This window comes from Thermobia domestica, chromosome 7, assembly GCF_964235325.1.
Source record: "Thermobia domestica chromosome 7, izTheDome1.hap1.1, whole genome shotgun sequence".
Classification (NCBI taxonomy): domain Eukaryota; kingdom Metazoa; phylum Arthropoda; class Insecta; order Zygentoma; family Lepismatidae; genus Thermobia; species Thermobia domestica.
Window position 1 is genome coordinate 267846209 of NC_137460.1, and position 21756 is coordinate 267867964.

The 21756-nt window shown below is 36.9% G+C and overlaps 1 protein-coding gene across 1 annotated transcript; it reads left to right on the forward strand.

The window, feature by feature from the left end:
* The first annotated feature begins 441 nt into the window (after nt 1-441).
* Nucleotides 442-5397, forward strand: LOC145689713 (uncharacterized). Its single transcript, XM_081763911.1, has one exon. The coding sequence runs from the start codon at nt 442-444 to the stop codon at nt 5395-5397; it is 4956 nt and encodes a 1651-aa protein (XP_081620037.1).
* Nucleotides 5398-21756: the final 16359 nt, after the last annotated feature.

The following is a 21756-nucleotide window of genomic DNA, read 5'->3' on the forward strand; positions in this document are numbered from 1 at the left end:
AGTAGTCTGTGGTTTTTACTAGAGAATAAAGGAGGCAAAAAAAATGTAACAGTTTTTTAGAGGAAGATTAAACGGGTAGTTTAATTCTGTTCCTAACATTTTGGTGACCTCGAGACGTGATAGAAACTTGCAAGAAAGTACAAATTATTGTCTCAGTAATTTTGTGTGAATACAAAGAAAGAAAATATGGAATCCTTGGTACAAAAACGAAAAGTAGTACGGGCATCTTTCACCCGTGCACACAATGCTTTGTTAGTAGTGCTCAAAGAAGAACCTGTTTCAGAAAAATCTGTAAGGACAAAGTTCGCTACGTTAGAAAGATTATCTGGTGAACTAGAAGAGTTAACCGGGAAAGTGACTGAATTGATTTTGTAAGATTCTACGAAAACAGAGGAGGACTTTGAACAGGAATTCGGTAAGGCAGAAGAGTATAGAGAAAAGATGGATGCCGCTCGTATCGAGGTTGAAATGTTTTTTAGTGCACGTGCAGTGTCAAACAAAGGTAGTGAAGTGTCAGTGGTGTCTTCGCCTACTTCAAGGAGGAAGTTAAAGCTGCCAAAAATTGAACTAATAAAATACGGAGGTGAAGTTAAAAACTGGTTGAGTTTCTGGAGCCAGTTTAAAAGAATTCATGAGGATAGATTGATGGAAGAAGAAGACAAGTTCCAGTACTTGATCCAAGCCACGGTACAAGGATCCAGAGCTCGTGAAATAGTGGATAGTTTCCCGCCTACAGCAGAGAATTATTCTAAGGTTATTGAATGTTTGAAAAATAGGTTTGGTAGGGAAGAGTTATTAATAGAATTTTATGTGAGGGAACTGCTTGGATTAGTCATTAAAAACGCTACAAGTACAAAGTGCAAGGTTGATACGTCACAGTTGTATGATAAACTTGAATCGTACTTGAGAGCACTAGAATCCATAGGAATGACTACTGATAAGTATGCTGCGATGTTATTTCCATTGGTTGAATCGTGCATACCAGAGGACATTTTAAGAGTGTGGTTGAGAAACGCTAGTGTCACAATAAGTAGCGAGGATGGGCAAGAAAGAACATATGGTGACAAGTTAAACCAGTTGTTGGCGTTCTTGAGAGCGGAAGTTGAAGGTGAGGAAAGAATATCACTTGCAAAAACGGGTTTCAAGTTAATGGAAGCTTCCAATAAGAGGGAGAAAAAGAAGAGAGAAGAGGAGCACGTTATGACCGCGAGTGAATTGTTTGTGGGTGAAAGAAATAAAAATTCTGTTAGTTGTATTTTTTGTGATAAGCATCACGAAAGTAAGGAATGTTTTCTCGCTTCAAAGCTTTCTTTGAACAAGAAGCAAGAACTCGTAAAAAAGAAAAAAGCGTGTTTTGTTTGCTTAAAAGTTGGGCATTTTTCAAAGGCGTGCAAAGCAAAAGTGCAGTGTGTTATTTGTAAACAAAAACATTGGGTGATTATGTGCGCGGAGTTACCGTCCGAACGTAAGGATACTAGCGAATCGGAAAAGGAGGAAGAGAAACCTAAAGCTACCTTGTCTAATCAGTGTTGCACACAAGATGTTGTGTTACAAACTTTACCTGTAGTGTTGGAAGCTAACGGTAAAAAGCGCGTTGTAAGGGCGCTCATTGATTCAGGTTCTCAGCGGTCCTACATTTTGTCTAGTACTGCTAAAGAGATGTGTTACACACCAGTGAAAACTGAACAAGTAATACATGCGTTATTCGGAGGTGGTTCTTCGAAGAAAACAGAACATAAATGTTACAATATAATGTTGAAAGGTAAGGTAGGTAATGGTGCAGTTGAAATACAGGTTTTGGATCAAAGTGTTATTTGTAATCCCATACCAAAACTAAAACCAGGTCCTTGGCTTGAAGAGTTGAAGGCAAATAATATAATTGTCTCAGATATTGGTGTCGGTTCTCCAAAAATCGAAATATTGCTAGGTGCTGATGTTATGGGTAAACTTTATACCGGAACTTTGCATCACTTAGATTGTGGTCTAACTGCTATTCAAACTGTGCTAGGTTGGGTAGTAGTCGGAAAATTGGTCGAGCATATGAGTGAAAGTGTTCATTCTATGGTGACTCTTACTCTTTTGAATCAAAATACACGTTTAGCAGATTTGTGGAATTTAGAAGCCATAGGAATTTCTGACCCCTGTGAAACCTTGAGAAAAAGTGAAATAGACGCAGCGGTTTTAGATCATTTTGAGAAAACTGTAACTGTTAACGAAGAGGGAAGATATGAGACTTGTTTACCTTGGCTAGATGGCAACAGTGATATTCCCGATAACCGAGATCTATCGGAGAAGCGACTAAGAAAAGCAAGTGAGAAATTAATAGCGGATGGAAAGTTTGATGAGTATAGCGCAATTTTTGAAGACTGGAAAAATGAAGGAATTATAGAAGAAGTTCCAGAAGAAGAGTTAGGTAATCGAGGGCATTATTTACCTCATCGGGGAGTCTTTAAAGTAAATTCCACGACAAATGTTAGACCTGTTTTTGACGCTTCGTGTAAAGAAAAGGGATCTCGTTCCTTAAATGATTGTCTAGCAAAGGGACCTAATATGTTAGAACTTATTCCTGCCATTCTCATGAATTTCAGAAAGAAAGGGATAGGTGTTGTTTCGGACATAAGAAGAGCTTTTTTACAAATCTCTATTAATCCAGCAGATCGCGACTACTTACGTTTTTCGTGGTGGCAAGATTATAAAGAACAGGTGATTAAAGTGTTTCGACACCGCAGGGTGGTTTTTGGAGTTAACTGTAGTCCCTTTCTTTTGCATGCTGTAATAGACCACCACTTGAAACAATACAATTATCCTTATAGTAGTGTAACTGAGAAGCTTAAAACTTCCATGTATGTTGATAATTGTGTAACATCCGTTGATTCTGAAAATGAATTGAAAGAGTTTATTGAACAAGCAACGAACATTATGGCTGAAGGAAAATTTGAGTTAAGAGGGTGGGAGCATACTACGTTGTGCAAAGAAGAACAGAAATGTGTACCAATATCTGTTCTAGGTTTATTGTGGGACAAGCAAGATGATGTTTTATTTTGTGACATAAACTTAAGTGAGAAACCTCCTGAACGAGTAACGAGAAGAGTTGTTTTGTCCTTTGCGCAAAGAGTGTTTGATCCAATTGGTTTCAGTTGTCCTGTTACTCTTTTTCCAAAACTCTGGTTACAGGAAACGTGGAAAGAAAAGTTGAGTTGGGATACTGAATTACCGGAAAAAACAAGCAAACAGTTTCTTAAATGGTTAGAAGAACTTACTTTGTTAAGGACTGTAAAAATACCCAGGTGTGTTTCGTTTGTAGACATAGAATCTTCTAGTTTACACATATTCTGTGATTCATCTAAAATGTCCTATGCTGCAGTAGTGTTTTTGAGAACTGAGGTTAATGGCACTGTTTCAGTACAATTATTGCAAGCTAAATCGAGAATCGCGCCACTGAAGGGTATCACTATACCTAGATTAGAATTACTGGCATGTTTCATAGGAGCTCGTTTAGCGAATTTTGTGAAAACAGCAATGGGTTTTGAAAAGATCAAAGAATATTTTTGGACGGATTCATCTACAGCTTTGTGTTGGATACAGAATGAAGGACCATGGGCAACATTTGTTAATAATAGGGTGAAGGAAATACGCAATTTAACAAATGTAGAAGATTGGCGTCATATTTCAGGGCAACATAACCCGGCGGACCTGCCTTCCCGAGGATGTTCAGTTAGTAAACTTTTAGAATCGCAATGGTGGGAGGGTCCCCAGTGGCTCAAGCAAGAAGAAACAGATTGGCCTCGATCTACTGTCATGACAAATAAAGAAGAAGTAAGTGCTGAAAGAAAAAGGGGATTGGTGATGAGCATGTACGTTGAGAGTAAAGTAGATCCGTGGTACTGTACATATTTTTCGAAGTATTCAAAGATAGTAAGAATGGTTGCTTGGATTATTCGATTCTGTAACAATGCAAAAAAATCAAATGAACGAGTTTGCGGAGAGCTGACAGCTATTGAGCTTAATTCAGCAGAACGAATTTTAATGAGGAACGTACAAGACGAAAGTTTTTCAAGTGACAGGAAGTCCGAATTGAAGTCTCTTGATATTTTCCAGGATAAGGAAGGTATTTACCGAGTAAAGACGAAGCTAACAGAACGTCAGGATGAAGAAGATTTTAAGTTCCCTATGATTCTACCTAGTAAGCATAAATTGGTGGAATTGCTGATTTTTGAGCAACATGTCAGTGTGAATCATGCTGGTGTAAGTGTAGTATTGACTTCTCTCAGAGAAAGATTTTGGATTCTCAAAGGTAGAAGAACGGTAAAAAGGATTCTTGCTCAATGTGTTAGATGTAAACGACATGAGACAAAAGGGATTCAGTGCATTCCCGCTCCGCTACCTGAAGAGCGAATACGAGATGCTTCTCCATTTGAAGTGACCGGTGTTGATTTAAGTGGCCCTCTTATTCTGAAAGATGGTACAAAAGCTTGGATTATCCTATTTACGTGTGCTGTGATAAGAGCTGTTCACCTTGAACTCACCACATCTTTGTCCACTAAGAGTTTCCTGCTTGGATTTAGAAGGTTCATTGCTCGACGAGGACGTCCGAAGATTGTGTTTAGTGATAATGGGACAAATTTCGTAGGCGCAAGTAATTTGCTCAATGAAGTGGACTGGAATGAAATACAAAGAGAAGCCTCAGTAAGAAGAATCGAATGGAAATTCAATCCGCCTACAGCGGCATGGTGGGGTGGTTTCTGGGAGAGACTTATACAGATTGTCAAAAGGCTTCTAAGGAGAGTATTGGGACGTGCATCTCTACAGTATGAGGAGTTACTGACCATTGTATGTGATTGTGAGGCTACAGTAAATTCAAGACCCCTGACTTATGTTTCTGATGATCCACATGATCCCATTCCTATTACACCGGCAATGTTCTTGCAAGATATTTCTAGTGTAGGTGTACCAGATTTAGATAATTTGGATCGTTTCTTTTTTGACAAGAAATTTCGACATCAACAAAATTTAAGAGATATTTTAAGGAAACGCTTTCGGAATGAATATTTAAGCCAATTAATACAACGGCCTGGGAAGACAGATACTTACCAAAACATCAAGAAAGGTGATGTAGTTCTGTTGGAGCTAGAAGATAAGAAGAGAGTGGCTTGGCCCTTGGCTAAAGTCATTGACGTGTATCCTGGTAGAGACGGACTGTACAGAGTTGTTCGTTTGAAAACTTCATCGGGTGAGATGATTCGACCCATTCAACGTGTGTTTCCTTTGGAAATAACTTCCGGTGAGGAACTACTTGCAGAGAAAGTTAAAGGGATTTCAAGTGTACCTAAAGTTGAAAAGACTGTAACCACAAGGAGTGGTAGGCAAGTGAAATTCCCTAAGAAATTTTTAGATTGAGACTGTACCTTATGTAATATATATATTTGTTTGATTAATGTATTAATCAAAGGTGGGAGGATGTTAAGTTTGTAGCAAGAGGTGAGAAACTGTTGTAGCAAGAGGTGAAAAACTTGTCTGTGTAGTAGTCTGTGGTTTTTACTAGAGAATAAAGGAGGCAAAAAAAATGTAACAGTTTTTTAGAGGAAGATTAAACGGGTAGTTTAATTCTGTTCCTAACACCCCTGAAACTTGCATTTTTTGTTGTATGTATATATGAGTGTAAACTGAATTTAAGTTACCCTCTCAAAAAAAGAAAAAAAAACTATCCCGACCTTATTTAAACGATCACGTCTTAGTGTTCTGACTACGCTGTAATACTTGATAGGAAAATGCTAATTCATGCAATTGATTTTTCATACAATGCAATAAAAAGTATAAGAGTGGTTCTGCTTCATATTTCCCTTACACATACGGTTTCCTTACATATGCAATACTCGCATAGCACACATACACTGTATTACTGTTTGAAAGAAACAAATAAAAACGGATAGAAATAGGACGATCTTAACTGTAACTTCCCCAAATCATAGACAAACTTAAGCACTTCACCCACAACAACACATATCAGCATACTAATGGAAAACAGTGGAGCAGTAGCTCAATGTCAATTGATGATTTTTACAGAAAAAAGCTATTTTTAGATTGAAAGTATGAAAAAAGAACTATAAATCATCTGAGGTTTTCTTCAGTATCGATCTTCAAAACCTTGCGGATACCAACGCAACGCAACGAAAAAATTACAACATAACTGCTCTGTCAATTATCGAAAACTAAAATGTAAATTTTACGCTGTGATAATGCAAACCAGTACGCAATAAAGTCCCTGATGAATTAATACTATTCATAATAACTTAACATTTTTATTCTCTCTGTCTCTTTTTTCTTGGTCAAAACTCGTTACCGAATGTGAGCTTCTAAATTTTTCATAGTCTCTGTTCTATTTTTCTTCCGAGACCGCATCCTGTCGCTTTAGTTTCGCCAAACACCGGAAAGGCTAGCCTTTCGTCAACATTCGTCCACTTTCGTTGCATCATGTTGAATTTTGTATAACTCAAGAAGTTTTCTTCTGCTGAGGATGGCGGGAAAGTGATTGTCACCGCTCCATTCTCCTAATTCCATGAGAGAAGCGGAAGGATAGCGGCCGATAGTTTTCAATGCGTTCTTGCAGAAGCTTAGCTTCAACTCGCTTGATGCTTAAACAGCGTATTATAAAATAAATCCATTTTAATAAAATTAATTGTATCAATTTCCAAAAGCAACATTTGAGGCTGATGTATAAATAAATGGATAGCCTTATAGCCTTAATGGACACTCCGTCCCTGCATACAACATTTACCCATATTGGTGTAAAACAAAAAGACAATGGCAATTTAAAAGTAAAAGATGCGGTTGCTCGGTGGTTCGCTCTCACCTCGCGTGTGGCGGATAAACCTTCTATTTAGCTTATTAGGCATAATCGTGGGGCTTCAAACTTTTTCTCTCTCGGTTGCATACACACACACACACACACACACACGGAGTACTTGGAGATGCATGTGCAGCTCCAATTTCAGTTACAGTGCCAGTTCTGGTTCCAATTACACAGGAACAGACTGCGAACATATTTAACATAACAAAAATTATAACAGACTATTACTTAAATATACTAGTACACTTTTTAAACGGTATGTAACATTGCAGACCGTATGTAACCGTATGCTAATAGAAGAAAATGACTTGTTTTTACACCTTTGAACCCTTATGCATCATAGCAAAAATTACAACCATTTTACCCGTTAGAGGTAGCCATTTTTATAAGGCAATGGCATATTTTTGCAACCCCTGTTTAACATACCAGTGGCCACAAACTGTTTCCAGGTAGAATCGGCTTTCTGCTGCAACAGGAGAACTGCAATTTGTATTCTGCACGTAAAGACAGAGGACACTCATAATTTCGATTTAGTCAATTTCGTAGAACTCAACAAGATGATATGACTCTTATGCGCAGTTTTTAATGTGCTGCGGAGCACACACTCATTCTGCTGTTTAAGACTATCGTATTTGGAACTACTGCAGCGTCTCGGACAAAGTACAGGATCGATACGAAGACTATTTCAATAGACCTCTCCCGGTTTTCTCTATCACTGTATTTTCTAGCATTACCACAAAATTCTAAAGCCAGTCCTGCTGTTACGGGGCAAAGCTAATACACACGTAGAAACAAAATAGAATATGCCATACTCTCCGGACATTGCAGCTTTCACATTCCTTGGAAACGCTAGTTCAAATACTTTCTTCGCGATGGAATTCAAGGCCCTCCTGAACGCTCGCACAAGGTCTTCGATGCTGATAAGAACCATTTTTGATGGTTTAGGTGACATATCGATGTTCCAAGTGGTCAACTTGAGGTGAAACAAAGGTCAAATATTTTATTCCATATAACTCGAGGTTCGTATATTTCGTGAACCGTTCCTCATATTTAAAATTTAATTTTAGTTTTAATACTAGGTCACCACATACATTATGTATACATGACTCCAAAAGTGCATTACCACCTACAATTCTCCTTTTCCTGCAATAGCAGGCAACCCTAAACAACTCGGCGGTTGGGTTGATTGCGAATGCGAAAGGCGTTGAACCAAACCTCAATTTTGTAACAAATATATCAGTGTGGCAAACTGCAAATAAGAGAATAAAACAAATTGTTAAAAATGACAATTTTATTATCGTGACAGAGTTGGATGACATCAAAAATTAAAAAATGATCTTATTTAAGCAGTTCAAACAGATGTATGGCAAGAAACAAATATCAGAGGAAAGCATTTCTGTCCTCTCCACCCCCTCCAAAAAAAAGAATCTCATAAAAAAGTTACATAACGTAAAGTTTTAATATAAAAGGCCTCACTCTAAATTGTGAAAGATGACACCCGAAATCCAAGAACAACTTAACCAGAGTCAATGAAATTCTGCGCAGATATTTCAAACGTAAAACGAGGAAATACGAGTTTCATATTTTCCTGGAAAAAACGGTTGAGTGGGGCACGAACTCCTACAAACCTTTGACCAAGAAAAATCAAATGTGCTAGTAACGATATGTCAGATGTGTGAAAAGGACTTGAAGAATTGCAACATAACATTGTGTATGGACAATACGGAAAACGTAAACGAATACGGGCTTTTTATGTTCTGCGGTAAAACGGTTTTAAGGGGCAAAAGCCCCACCAAAAAATATTGAAAGTTGACTCTCGAAAGAGAAGAACAAATAAACCGGAGCTAATGAAATTTTGCACACATATTGTAGATATAAAATGAAGGAATATGGGTTTCGTATTTACTTCGAAAAAGGTTGGGTGCGGCACGGACACCCTAACATTAATCAAGAAATATCAAAAGTGCTAGTAATGATATCTCAGATGTATGTAGAGGACATGAAGAATTGCATAGAAACTTTTGCATGGATAATGCGCCAGAAATAAAGTAATACGGGTTCTTTTATGTTCTGCGGAAAAACAGTATTAGGGGGAAAAAGCTCCCACACAAAATTTTTAAAATTGACACCCGAAATGTAAAATGAAATAAACGGAGGTCAATGAATTTCTGCAGAAATAATGTAGACGTAAAAGGAATTAATACTTATTTTCTTGGAAAAAAGGGTTGCGTGGGTCAAGGAATAGTGATGGGTAAATTCCCGGGAAGATATTTTTTGGGAAGATTCCCTGGGAATATTCCCGGGAAGATACCGAAAATGGGAATTTATGTTCAATCTGAATGAAAATTGCATTCTATTACTATATTATGATTTCAAAGTTGAATTAATTTTTATACCACAGCATATTTTTATTCTTGTGTACAGAGGATTCTTTAAAATCTATAATCTGGACGGTACTATATTACTTTATTAATACTTTATTATATTTGAAGAGTACGCATAAATGTATACTTATTTACAATATGTTCTACCGATTAAATATGTGTGAAAAAATTATATAATAACACTTTAAATTTATATGTAAGTGGATTTGCTCAACTTGACTCCATTACTGTTATTATAAACACATTAAATTTATAAATGTTATAAACCAATTAGATTGAGTAAATGCTAGAAGATACATGACTCACCAATTTATCAACATTTGCGCATACATATTTATGTTCACAAAATGTGCAAGATACTTACTTATCTTTATATTTTAGCACGTAACATTACCATACAGGATTTTTCATTCTACCTGTTTCTCGAAATTCCATACGTTAATTCACATGTGAAGGAGTGTCCGAGTACTTCTTCAGAAATTCGAGGCAGAGAGAGGAGACAGACCGATGTCTATTACTAATGGTGGTTCAGGGTTTGTTAATAGTACTTCATCTCTATTTCTACATAAATCTAAATTACTTTACAAAATGGTTCCTTTTTCAACATTTGTAAATTAGTACTGTGCTAATTTTGGATATTCTTTAGCATGGGAGCCAGCTGTTGCACCTACTTTTTTGCGATATTCTATTCCGATGCCGTTGTATGATGGTTTCATATGTTAAATTAAGTTACCAGCATTAAATTCAAACAGCGTTGCAGAGCGAACGTTAGCGAATGAAGGCGGGTTAGAGCCCCGCATGGCACGATGTTTTATATCTTCGTTACCAACAATTCATTTTCTTTCTCACATAAATCACTTCCACTTACCTTTGCGTTTTGTATAAATCCCCTAAGTAGTAGAAAATGGATCGATCTTGCTCATATGAGTCCATACTAGGCCAACTCAGGAATCCCTGGGAAATCGAGCATCGTGAACCGTGAACCCACGGTCTTTTACGACCTCCATTTTAGATGTGTATTCATTCCCTTTTATGAGCACTTTTAGGGGGTGTACTCGTTCTCTTTTATCAGCACATTTTAAGGGGTGAACTCGTTCCCTTTTATGAGCATATTTTCCGTCCCCTATTTTAACATAACGAACATAGCAGAGAATATGAAACATAACAGGGGTGTTTTGTAATTACGAACACACAGCAGAGCGGAGAATAGATAAGATTCGTTCCACCCGTATTTGAACATAGCAAAAATTATATAACACTTCGTTCACTTTAAAAAGAAAAGAAAATACGCCAACAAAGCAATGCACACGTTATCGTAGTCGAGATCGATTCTTCTGGGACAGTTTACAGCGAATATGAAAATAAATTGAATCACAAGACGACAAAAACTATATATATTCTAGAAGTTACTGTTTAATGGATGTTATATGCAGAGAAGTTAAGGCAAAACGAATACGAAGACTGCATACGTGCTGTTACCTTACCCATGGCAGAGGAAGGTAATTTCAGAACTATATTTTGAAACTCAACTGAACTAGTATCTTGCTGTTCACAAGAAACAAATCTAGAACATCCGACTTTGTAACGCATAACGTTCAGTTCGCATCCACTGCTCTAAACATTTTAGGCAATTCCTACATTATACACTACACACTTTTTGATGTAAAATTTAAGAAGTATAATATTACTGTTTCCAACATTGAAATTGGTGTTTTCCCATCCTATTTCGTTCATTGATAGACCAACTACTAAGTGATATATCAACACCCTTTTCTCGAGAGAAAATACTGTCTTCGATTGAGTACTCTGAGTTTGTATCGACCTTTCTATTACTTGTTGTAAATGAATTCTAATACCAACATCCCTTTCCCATACCAACATCGCTTTGCAAGGCCTTATTCTTTGGTTTCATCTTTTCTGCAGTTGCTGTTAGTATTCTTGTTCGACCACTACTCTTTTTCGCACGGTTTTTTTTATTAAGAGGGGTAGGCAGCCTTCGGATAAGGACGGATATTCTGAGTGGTTAAAAATGCAGTGGAAGATATTGCTGCAGAATATAACAGATGTAGTTTCTTGGATAGCTGAAGTAAGGGAGCCTTGAGGCAGAATCTCTGATGAACCATGGTCCGTACCCTCAGATACGCCAGCAACATTCTGCCTGGTAAGGTTGTCTATAATTTTTGCTGGTGAAACGGTGCGTTTCTGTTCAACGAGGGAGTTGGACGGTCATTTACTGTAGATATCAGGTATTAATCTTCTGCAAAAGAAGCACTGTTGAAAGGGTATATTACAGTCTTTTTAAATCCAGATATGATATTCTATTGTGTCATAGCACAGGGGAAATACCCGTCCTATAAACTCATCAATTAAATAAGGAGAAATAGTTTTTCCTTGATTATTAACCAGCCAGTCATTGGACACCCGATTGTAATGGGTCTTTAGAGGTCCACAAAGAGAAACTTCCACCAGGTGCAGTTTGTGACTGCAATGCGGTGGGAAAATGTTCATAAGACGCCATTTTCGTAAGTCTTCTCTATCACAATGATGTTTACGTGATTTTCGTGGTGATCGAGGAGCAATATGATTGGATTTTCTTCCGAATATTTTGAAATTTGGTTAATGTGTTCTAAACAAACACCAAATATCTCAGCAAACATCCATCCAGTTATCCATGCTATTGTCAAGCTTTGAGGTGGTATTTTCTTCAGGAAGAAATTCTTGTACTCTACTCTCGAATATAGAGAAACTGGAGGAATGCTATTCCTAACTGCATTGAAGGTACATAGCACTGTCACTTGTTCAGCACGGTCTGCTGAGGTTACCTGTCCGATTTGTTTCTGTCCTCGTTAAGCTTTCACTCCTGTGTACAGTACTAAATCCAGTTTGATCACAGTTAAAAGTACACTTCAGAGTAAACTTACATTTCTCAGATGCTAACTTCAAATTGTTCAAAAAGTTGTCCACGTTCTGTTCTGAGGGGAATGCTCCATAAAACCATTAAGCCAGTCCTATCCTGCACTTTTGTACACAGTTTAAGGTTCCGGTATATTCTTCTTCAAGGTATTTACATATGCGTAAGCCAAAGTGGGAAACCTGCCTCGTTCTAAGCCCATAGTTCACCTTAGTTGAGCTAACGAGAGTTTCCCCCAAAAAAAGATTTCCTTGAAATATTACAGCATCTCTATTTCAGTCTTACTTGTACTTTTTAATATAATTAGCAAAGGCTGATTTCGATATGTTGTGTTTTTTCTACCTGTCGTATACTATTCTTTTTCTCTATTACTATCTGTATGGCTTGCAGAATATCACTGTTTGCTGTTTGTATGTGATCTAAATTTATCTTCTTCCACTTGCGTGGCATTTTGCTAAAACACAGATGTGAAATGGAAGTACTAAATAACACAGCGTTAGCCAAGCAGAAACACAGGAATTATAATAAAGCTACCTAGTATTTACACAGTTGTGAGTGGAGGGAGTTGGACAGTGTCCCAATCCTCTTCAATTCATCATGTCGTAATCCTCCCTGTATATCCACTTTTACTACTGTCACTATAAAGCCACGAACTCTGGTATTAGAATCATACAAAAAAATTCTAAATATACTTTCAATAAATAACTTTCAACACTTATATTAAATCCTCTACTACCTCTTCATATAGTTAAATATTTTCATAATATAAATCTCACCTGATAGTTATCAGCGATGAAGGAAAATTTATCTTTATTTCTAAAAAATTGTGCACATTCAGAACCTGGTAGCAATGCTTTTTAAGTGTTGCCACCACATCTGCTAACAACCACTATGGCTTAACACAAATCACAATAGACATGTATCACTGTCTCACATCTTGAACTGTCCCAAACCTCACACCTTTCCCCTATATGTGTGTTTGCTCCCTGATACTGAATTTTATAAAAAGAATCATTATCTGAGTCAATGGGGTACATATTTGAGCAACAGTTTACTTTCGGTCTCACAGCGACTTCAGTCTTTTGATAAAGATATAAAACAAGGAACTCTACGTTGTTTCAAGACATAAATTACCTATAAAACACCCTTTAGAAATAACATTATAAGTGAAATTATAACGTTAAGGTATGTTGCATGTTTGTTTTAGCTAACCACCCGCTGGAGGTTTATGCCTTCCATGGGGGAAAGAGAAGTCAAGGGTACTGCGAGAAAGGAGTTAGACATGGTCTAAGGGATTTCCAACATTTTATAATAACTTTATGTCATAAATAACGTAACCAAATAGGACATTACGGTCTTTACGATCGTAATCATAATGACGGTGGAGAAAGGAAATTGTACAATGAATTATAGACATCATGATTAAAGTATTTAGAATTACATTTATTATATTGCGTTGATGAGTGAAATATCTATGAGATGACGTGCATTTGGACGAGACAAATGGGATATTATATTGTGACGGATATAGGCTAATCTTCTCTTTTGGGGACTGCTTCAAGCGTTATTCAAAGGGATGGGAAGCTCTGTTAGTGACAAAGGAATTATTGTTAGAATATGTATGATATGATGTGGAGGGTGGCAGAGAAAAACTTTCAGATGAGCGGAAGATCTTGATGATTCGGTGGTAAGGAATACAGATACATTGAAAAGGGGAGGAAGAGATAGAGTGACTGATACTGTGAACGATATAAAAATAGATATGGGCGTGGATGGAATCGAAGAGTAGTGGATGATTAGTATTGAGCGCTACGGAAGTATTTGCGGCAAAGTTTTTCTTCATGGAACGAAATTTCTTCTACATGGAACCAAATGTACGGAAAAGTAACGCGAGCATAGAGTTTTGGAACAGAGCTCGGGAGTTTGATGTGGCATGGAATTCTGAGTGTGTGATGTTCGAGAGCCTTAGGTTTTTAATCTAGAGGGTGGCTGCCGAGTCCTAACGGTATGGCCGTAACTAAGCACAGGTCGAAGGAAAACTATATTAGTGTTTAAGAGTAGCTTTACGGAAATACTCCAGGTTATGCCAGTAAATCGTTTTGAAAGATTTAGTCGATTGTATGCCTTTTTGTTGATGTCCTGGACATGTCTTCCATCTGAGGTATCTATCTATGGCGAGTCCGATGTATTAACGGTTTTGGAGATTCTAAGACGGTTGTCGTTATCATTGATGGAAGTGTGTATTACTGTGAAATCTGGTGAGTTTCTTAGGTGGCAGAAATACTGTAGTTTTGGGTTTTAGCAACATTGGATTCAAATCGCCGTTTATTTCACCACAGAACAAATGTGTGTATTGTTGGTTGTAAGGCGTTGTTTACTTAGTGTATAATACGGCATATTGCAAGAAAAGCTGTATCATCAGCGTATGGAAATAAATGAACACTTTGAGGAGGAAGAGCCATGTCAACAACATAAAGTAGTTATAATAAGGGTGATAGTAAAGAGCCATAGATACGCCTGAGTGCATAAATATAGTTTGATATAACTGTTGATTAATGTATTCGTAAGTACGGTGGCCAAACAAGAAATTGTAAATAAAACGGATATATGCGATAAGAAGGCGAAAATGTATCAGTTTTGAAAGCAAACCCTAACGATACACCTTAGATGCCTTCTCTAAATCAAAAAGTACCAGACAGGATGGCTTGGTGGTATTATACTGCATACGGATGCAGCTGAGGAGACGCAGAAGCTGATCGTTGATGCTAATTTGTGGGCGGGAGCCTGTTTGATGGTATGATAAAGATGGTAAAGAGAAAGATGAGCATGAAGTCATTTGACGATTTTTTTTCAAGGATTTTGGCGAAGATTCTGTTGAGTTGTATCGGACGATGTTATTGATTTTAAGGAACAAGAGAAATTTGGATGATTTCTAATGAGCTGGTACATAATTGTTTCGTGGAATAAATATGACCAAGAAGATTGAGCAGTATTTGTAGATTGTCTTACATGTCGATAGATGTTATTGATTCTAGGGTCATTATAACGTTTATGATAGATATGACATTAGAGATTGGTGGGGTAGAAATGAGGGCAGTTAGTTCTTTGTGAGTAGATATATTGTACGCCATGTTGGGTTGAAGATGAATATGTGGTGAATTGAAGTTGAAATGGTCTACAGGAAGATAAATAAAATGCTAAGTGAATGATAGAGGTGTGAAAATCTCCTATAATTAGGAAGCAAAGGTTTTAGCTTTTTCTTGGTCTCTGTGCAATACGTGATCGTGGTGTAAGAGAGGATAAGAGGTTTGGGTAATTTTACCAGCTAATGCGTTGAAACGCATCTACTATTGCGAAGGGTGTGATATGGCAGAAATAGTGTTTCAGGTTTTAATCCACTGTCGTAATTTGTATCCTTTAAGATAATTACACACTGTTCCGTTGAAGGCTCTATGATGCTGAAGAGCTTCGCGGTTGCCAGGGCAAACATATTCTGTATAGATTTGAGGTGAATGTTTAACTAGACGAATGTAGCGCGGAGGAATTTTAGGATGATGAGGTGATATATATATGGTTTGAGGGATGAACTGCTCGGTTGCGAGTTGAATGATTGGTAGTAGAAATTAGAGTCGATTAACCCTTAGAGTACCAAGCCTACAATGTTAGGTAAAGTACTAAGCCTGGGTTATTTTGACCATTCCTGCTTCTAGTGAAAAAAAAATATATATATATATCAAGTTTCATTCCGGGAGTTAAAATTTCTAACGTACAATGAAAAGGGCAATATACCTGATCGTTCTTTATATTACAGTAAATTTTATACGCTGTATACTCTGTCAGTGGCGGCTCGCAATTCTTTCAAACAATACCTGAATTATATTACTGTAACATTAGAAATTTATACATAAAAATACAGTCTTTGTTAGGAATAAATTGTGTCACACATTGTATTTTGATTACACGTGACAGTCCGTGCAGAGCGGTTTGCTGGTGCAATGCGCTTTGCAAAAAAGGTTGTGACAGATTACATGCTTTTGAAGAGTGAAGAATCACGTGTCTTGCTAAAAATAAAACCATATATTTTAGGGAACTGAACAAAAATATAGAAATTGCTGAGAAAGAAATGTGTAGTGGTGAGTGCAGATGGGGGAAAGACTGGGAAAAAGTGTTTGATAAAACAAAACTTTCTACTACTCGCACCCCAATCAAAGCTCGGTAGCACGGGGAAGTGATTGTAACAGGTAAAAGAAAAATACCGTTTCAATAATAATAATAATAATAATAATAATAATAATAATAATAATAATAATAATAATAATAATAATAATAATAATAATAAATATTATTTTTGTGTGCCGCGCCACGGGGTACTAAGGCTAGTCAAAATGACATAGCTACCTTTTCTGTCATTTTTGGGTATTTTATGTTTATTTTTATATGAATTCCATTGAAACGATTTCCAAAAGTAAAAATGGTTGTTAATACCTAAAGTATTTGCTCGCTATCTCTCTTTGATATTATAGCATTTCTTTATAAAAGAATACCTGGGCCAAATTGACCCAGTCTTGGTATTCGAAGGGTTAAATTCATTTTCAGTAAAGGAGGGATAGGACGCTGACAGTGTATGAGTTTAGTAAGTTTAGTAGCGAAGTATGAGAAGAGGGGGTTGTGAGACAGAGGAAGAAGTAGTGGAAACTTCTAGAGTGAGCGTAAATTGGACATGTTCATTATCCAGGAGATCTAGGATGTAGATGAAAATACTGTGGGCAGGAAATGAAGTGATCACTAGGTCAGGAGTAGTGTTAGATCAAGAACGGATTGGTATTGGTAATGGGTGAATGAAGCCTGTAGTGGAGGCAGTAATAAAATTGTTAAAAGCTGTTTATCTTGGTCTGAGCGGCTATGGATGTTAATATCAGAAGATATCAGGTAATGTCGGAAATTATTAGAAATATATTGGAATGGGAAAGGAATATGACGACCGGGTCGAACATAGATGACTGTCATTGTGACACATAAAGATTTGTAATAAATAGTTATGATTAGATATTCTGGAATATTAGATGGAGAGTCAATACTATACCATGTGTAAGGATAAAATACTATGCCACGCCGCTGGTGGTGCGTCAACCTGGAAGCTTCTTATCTTGACGAATGAGTTGATAGCCGGTAAATTTGCAGCTAAGTTTGGGAGTGAGATGCGTTTTACTGATAAGTAGTGTGTGAAATTGTTACTCGTGTAATAGTTGTTCAAATATGAGTATATGAGGTAAGTACAGGAGAATGTTGAGAAATAGAAATAAAAGTCATAGTAAAATACCTAGGTATATGATCACTATGAAGTTAAATAATTGTTTCGAGTGAAGATAGATGAAAGTGCACGTACGAACCATTGTAAGTGGCATGAAGGTCGAGTTGAAAAATGTGAGCTGCGTGCTGAAGTTGTTGTAATATTAATTGTTGTGCATAAGATGAATGTTTTGAAGAGAGCGGGTGACAGATGCTAATAGTTTATGAATATAAAGAAATTCGTTGGTCTCTCGTGAAGTCTTCCCTTTTCGATTTTGAACATAATGAGTCAATAGTGGTGCTACAAGTTTCGGCTTCAATTCTTCCGGAGCCAGCCGAGACTTACACTTCTAGCTGCATGTCTGAGGCGGGAATTGATGCCAAGTGTTGTAGGTTGGAGCTTGTTCCAGATTCGGACAGCATTTCATAGGAAGATGAATAGTGTGCAGTTGTTAGTATGATAACAGGTTCACAGGATGCACTTGTTAGTACGATGTTCTTTGTATTCTTGACAGCGTTTACCTCGGAGAGGAAGCGTAATGAGCAGGATGGTTCAAATCGGCGTCTCCTTTTCAAAACGAAGATTTGTTTATGCAAATGGTCGTTGATAGTATCCTGTGATTTTCTCATAATTCGAACTATGTTCATTGGTCCCTGATTGTTCCGAATACGGATGCATTTTTAAAGCTGCATCTCACTTCAGGTAGTTCAGCTTATATATCGTCATGTGTTATAGATGGAGGGACCCCTCGTAATACTTTTGACATGGTATGTGGCTGACGTTCCTAGTGTCGGATGTTGTTGAGAGAAGTTAAAGTTGCAGTTTTTCTGAGCACTTCAAAAGTGAAATTTCACGATTTATTTTTCGAAGTTAGCCGACTGTGATTGAATGATGAATCCATTCTTTTTTGTTTCTACCATTTGCGAAATATCTTTGCGTTACCAATACTGGAGAAGTGAAAGAAATAAAAGCTTCGAACTCAAGTACTTTGAATTGTACTTTTGCAGTAGGAAGCTGTAGACATGGTGCAGAGAACGGTAAGCCGGTTGGATTGAGAGTCAGAGGTCGAAATGCTATTTGCATTTGTATGCTTCTTAAATAGTGGTGAACTCGTTGACGATGCTTGGTGGTTGCAACTGATTGGAGAATGAGAACTCTGGGAACTTGGTTCAGAGTATGCTCTGTCTCATCGATTTCTCCGCTTCTCGTTTATCTTCAAAGGATGCGTAAAACACTGTCCATCGTCAATTATCATATGGGATAAAATAATCGAACTGAAGCAATATCCAAAACTATGAGATGAGATCAGTATAAGAATGAAAATGGTCATAATGATGATCAAAAATTATACTACTTGTATACCCCAGCTAGCTTCCGCTCGTGAAAGTTCTCAATTTCTTGCAACCTGTCGCCTGTTAGTGTGTCAGCATCACCATGTGGCCACACGAGTGCAATAAACACAGCCTAGACTTGTCAAGTACGCCTCAATACATGTAATCCAGCTGGGAAAGTTTGCGAATGCACTACTATTTACCGGCAAGTCAGAATAGCTAGCAACCTATGAGAAAGTTACGCCCTCTCTAACGTGAGTGGTGGAAAGGAATTTACGTGCAAAGTGTAAGTGGTGGTCTCTGTTCTAACGAAATTTTACAATTATACGGTATAACATCTAACAAAAAGTCAAAAAGAAAAACAAAAAAATGTGCGTAAGGAACTTTGATCCTTATCATTATGAAGGAAATAAACAGATATAGCACACAACTTAATATAGACAGATTGATTCAATACAAATAAAATACAGCTAGAGAAAATGAAAAATTTGCCAAGTGAAAGTGAGGATGGAGAATGAGGGGAATTGCAAAGGACCAGATAACACATGAGTACTTCAATCAGACAAATGAATGTGTCTTCTGCGTAGGGTCATCTCTATATGATTATGGGAACCGGGGAAGCCAAACTGAATAGAAAACGATTACTGTGCAGGATATGATGGATGAAAGAGTGGAAGATGGTAATGAATGAAATAATCAGATATAACCTTCAGCCCCAGATTAGCCCCAATTCGTTACTTTTTTAAAAATTATTTTTAAATAACTACTACAACAGTTTTCTTAATTGGTATGTTAGGAATTTTGGATGAGACACTTGTCTGTTTCCGGGGAAGATGTGGATTTCGTATGTATATACCCAAAAGACCTGCAAAATATGGAAATAAAATATTTAGTCCTTTGGGGAGACATTATATTACACAACAATAATGGAAGTGTATGTGGGGACACAACCAGAAGGTCCGTTCCAGATAGATAACAAATCTGAGGAAGTAGTGAAGAGATTGTGACAACTGATTTATGGTTCATCTTGCAACGTGACCTTTGAAAATAATTGGTTTACAAGCTGCAATTTAGTTAAATCAATGGCATGGGACAATAAGTTAACAATTTTAGGGACAAAGAAAAGAATACAGGAGTGTGTTTGTTTTCATTAGAACTGCGCCATTGTCTCCTACGCACCTAGGGAAAATCGGTGTGTTGTGCTGATCTCAAGTATGCATAATCACAACAAATTAGATGAGAGTACCGGAGATAAGAGGAAGCCAGAGATCGTACCACTTTAGAATGAAAATAAAAATTGGGTGGAGACACTAGACCAGATACGTACTGAATATGGCGAAGACAGAAACACTAGACGATGCCCTATGGCGTTATTTTATCACTTCTTAAATGTAGAAGCGATCAATGGTAATGTTATTGATTGAGGGAAAAGGGCGAATAAATTCTAAGAGCAAAACTACCTAAAGGAACTGGCAAAAGTTTAATTGAAACAGAGAGCACTTAATAAATGAAATCCCACAGAGCTTCGAAAATCGGAGGCAAAGTAGTTCGGATTGACTCTAGAAGACGCTCCTGTACCTCCTCAACTAGGAAAACGAGGACGATTTTACATATTGTAGATATATATGGTTTTGGTCATATTATTTTGGTGATAGAAAATCACAGTTATTCAAAGTTGTATTAAAATACTGAATTATAGTAATGAAATGTTATTATGTTGTATAAACACGTGCGTGTGTTTATTTGTTGACTTATGTCAATAATTTGTAAATGTGTTTAATGTAATTGTTGTGTTATGGCTAGACGCTAAGTCGTCAGTTTATGTGTTTATTATGATTTGCAATGTTGTATATAAAAATAATGAAATGTCATCAATGTGAAATCCTGTAGGTAACAGTGACACACTTTGACTGTGGCATAACCGTCAGACTTGCAGAAAATTGTTTGTCTGGGAATTTGGTCACGTGGTAATTCGGGTGAAACCAATGTTTTCCAATAGCTGAGATAGACAAAAGATCAACGAAGGGAATTCCAGGATGTCTGGAAAGGAGAATACAAACCTCTGGTCAGAGAGGATGTAGATCAGAAGTGGAGGATCGTTAGAGAGAACCACTTGAGAGCTCATCGCAGTTGAGTAGTCAACTGCAAGGCCAATGATATTTCTTATTCATTTTGTCTACTCTGCTTGTTAGAAATTATATACTTTCTGTTGGGACGGTGCTGAAAAGAGAGGGGGGAATAAAACTTCGTGCCCCCTCATACATTTTAAATTTTGTTACATGGTTGCTCAAATTATTACTAAAGAAAGCACTTTAAACCAAGATATCTAAAGTTACATTATGTAAGGGTGGCATATTCAGGAATAATATAATAATAATAATAATAATAATAATAATAATAATAATAATAATAATAATAATAATAATAATAAATTTCTTTGGAGAGCCGAAATTATGTGACACGAATCATTACATGTAGAGCTTTAAGATGAGTGGTCATAGGAGAGGAAAAAATAGGGTTTTTCTCTGTCTGACCAACGTAAAGATTATGTGCTGAAGTTAAGAAGCATAATAATTCTACAATAGGTTGCGTTTACGTAGAATATCACTTACTTCAGTTCTCCTCCTTCGGGCTACTTACCTCATGTGGTAAATTCAAAACAATTTCAATTTAAGACAAATACATGTAAAATTTTTCTGTAAATAAATATATATAGGGGAAATTAAACATTTAATAGGGAAATCTGTTATCAAAGTGTCCAAAAAAGTAGATAGAAGACTATCAAGCGAGAAACATCGTGAAACTTTATAAAATTCTCCAAATTAGAATTAACATTTACTGGAAAACATTCGTTATGCACCAGTGAGCATGTAGTGAGTAGTGAGCACAGGGGAAATTATTACGAAACTGTTTGCAAACAAAAATTAGAGACACTAATGCAAGTGCGAGAACGGTATTTTTTTTTTTTTTGGTATCGTCATGAGTTTTACACA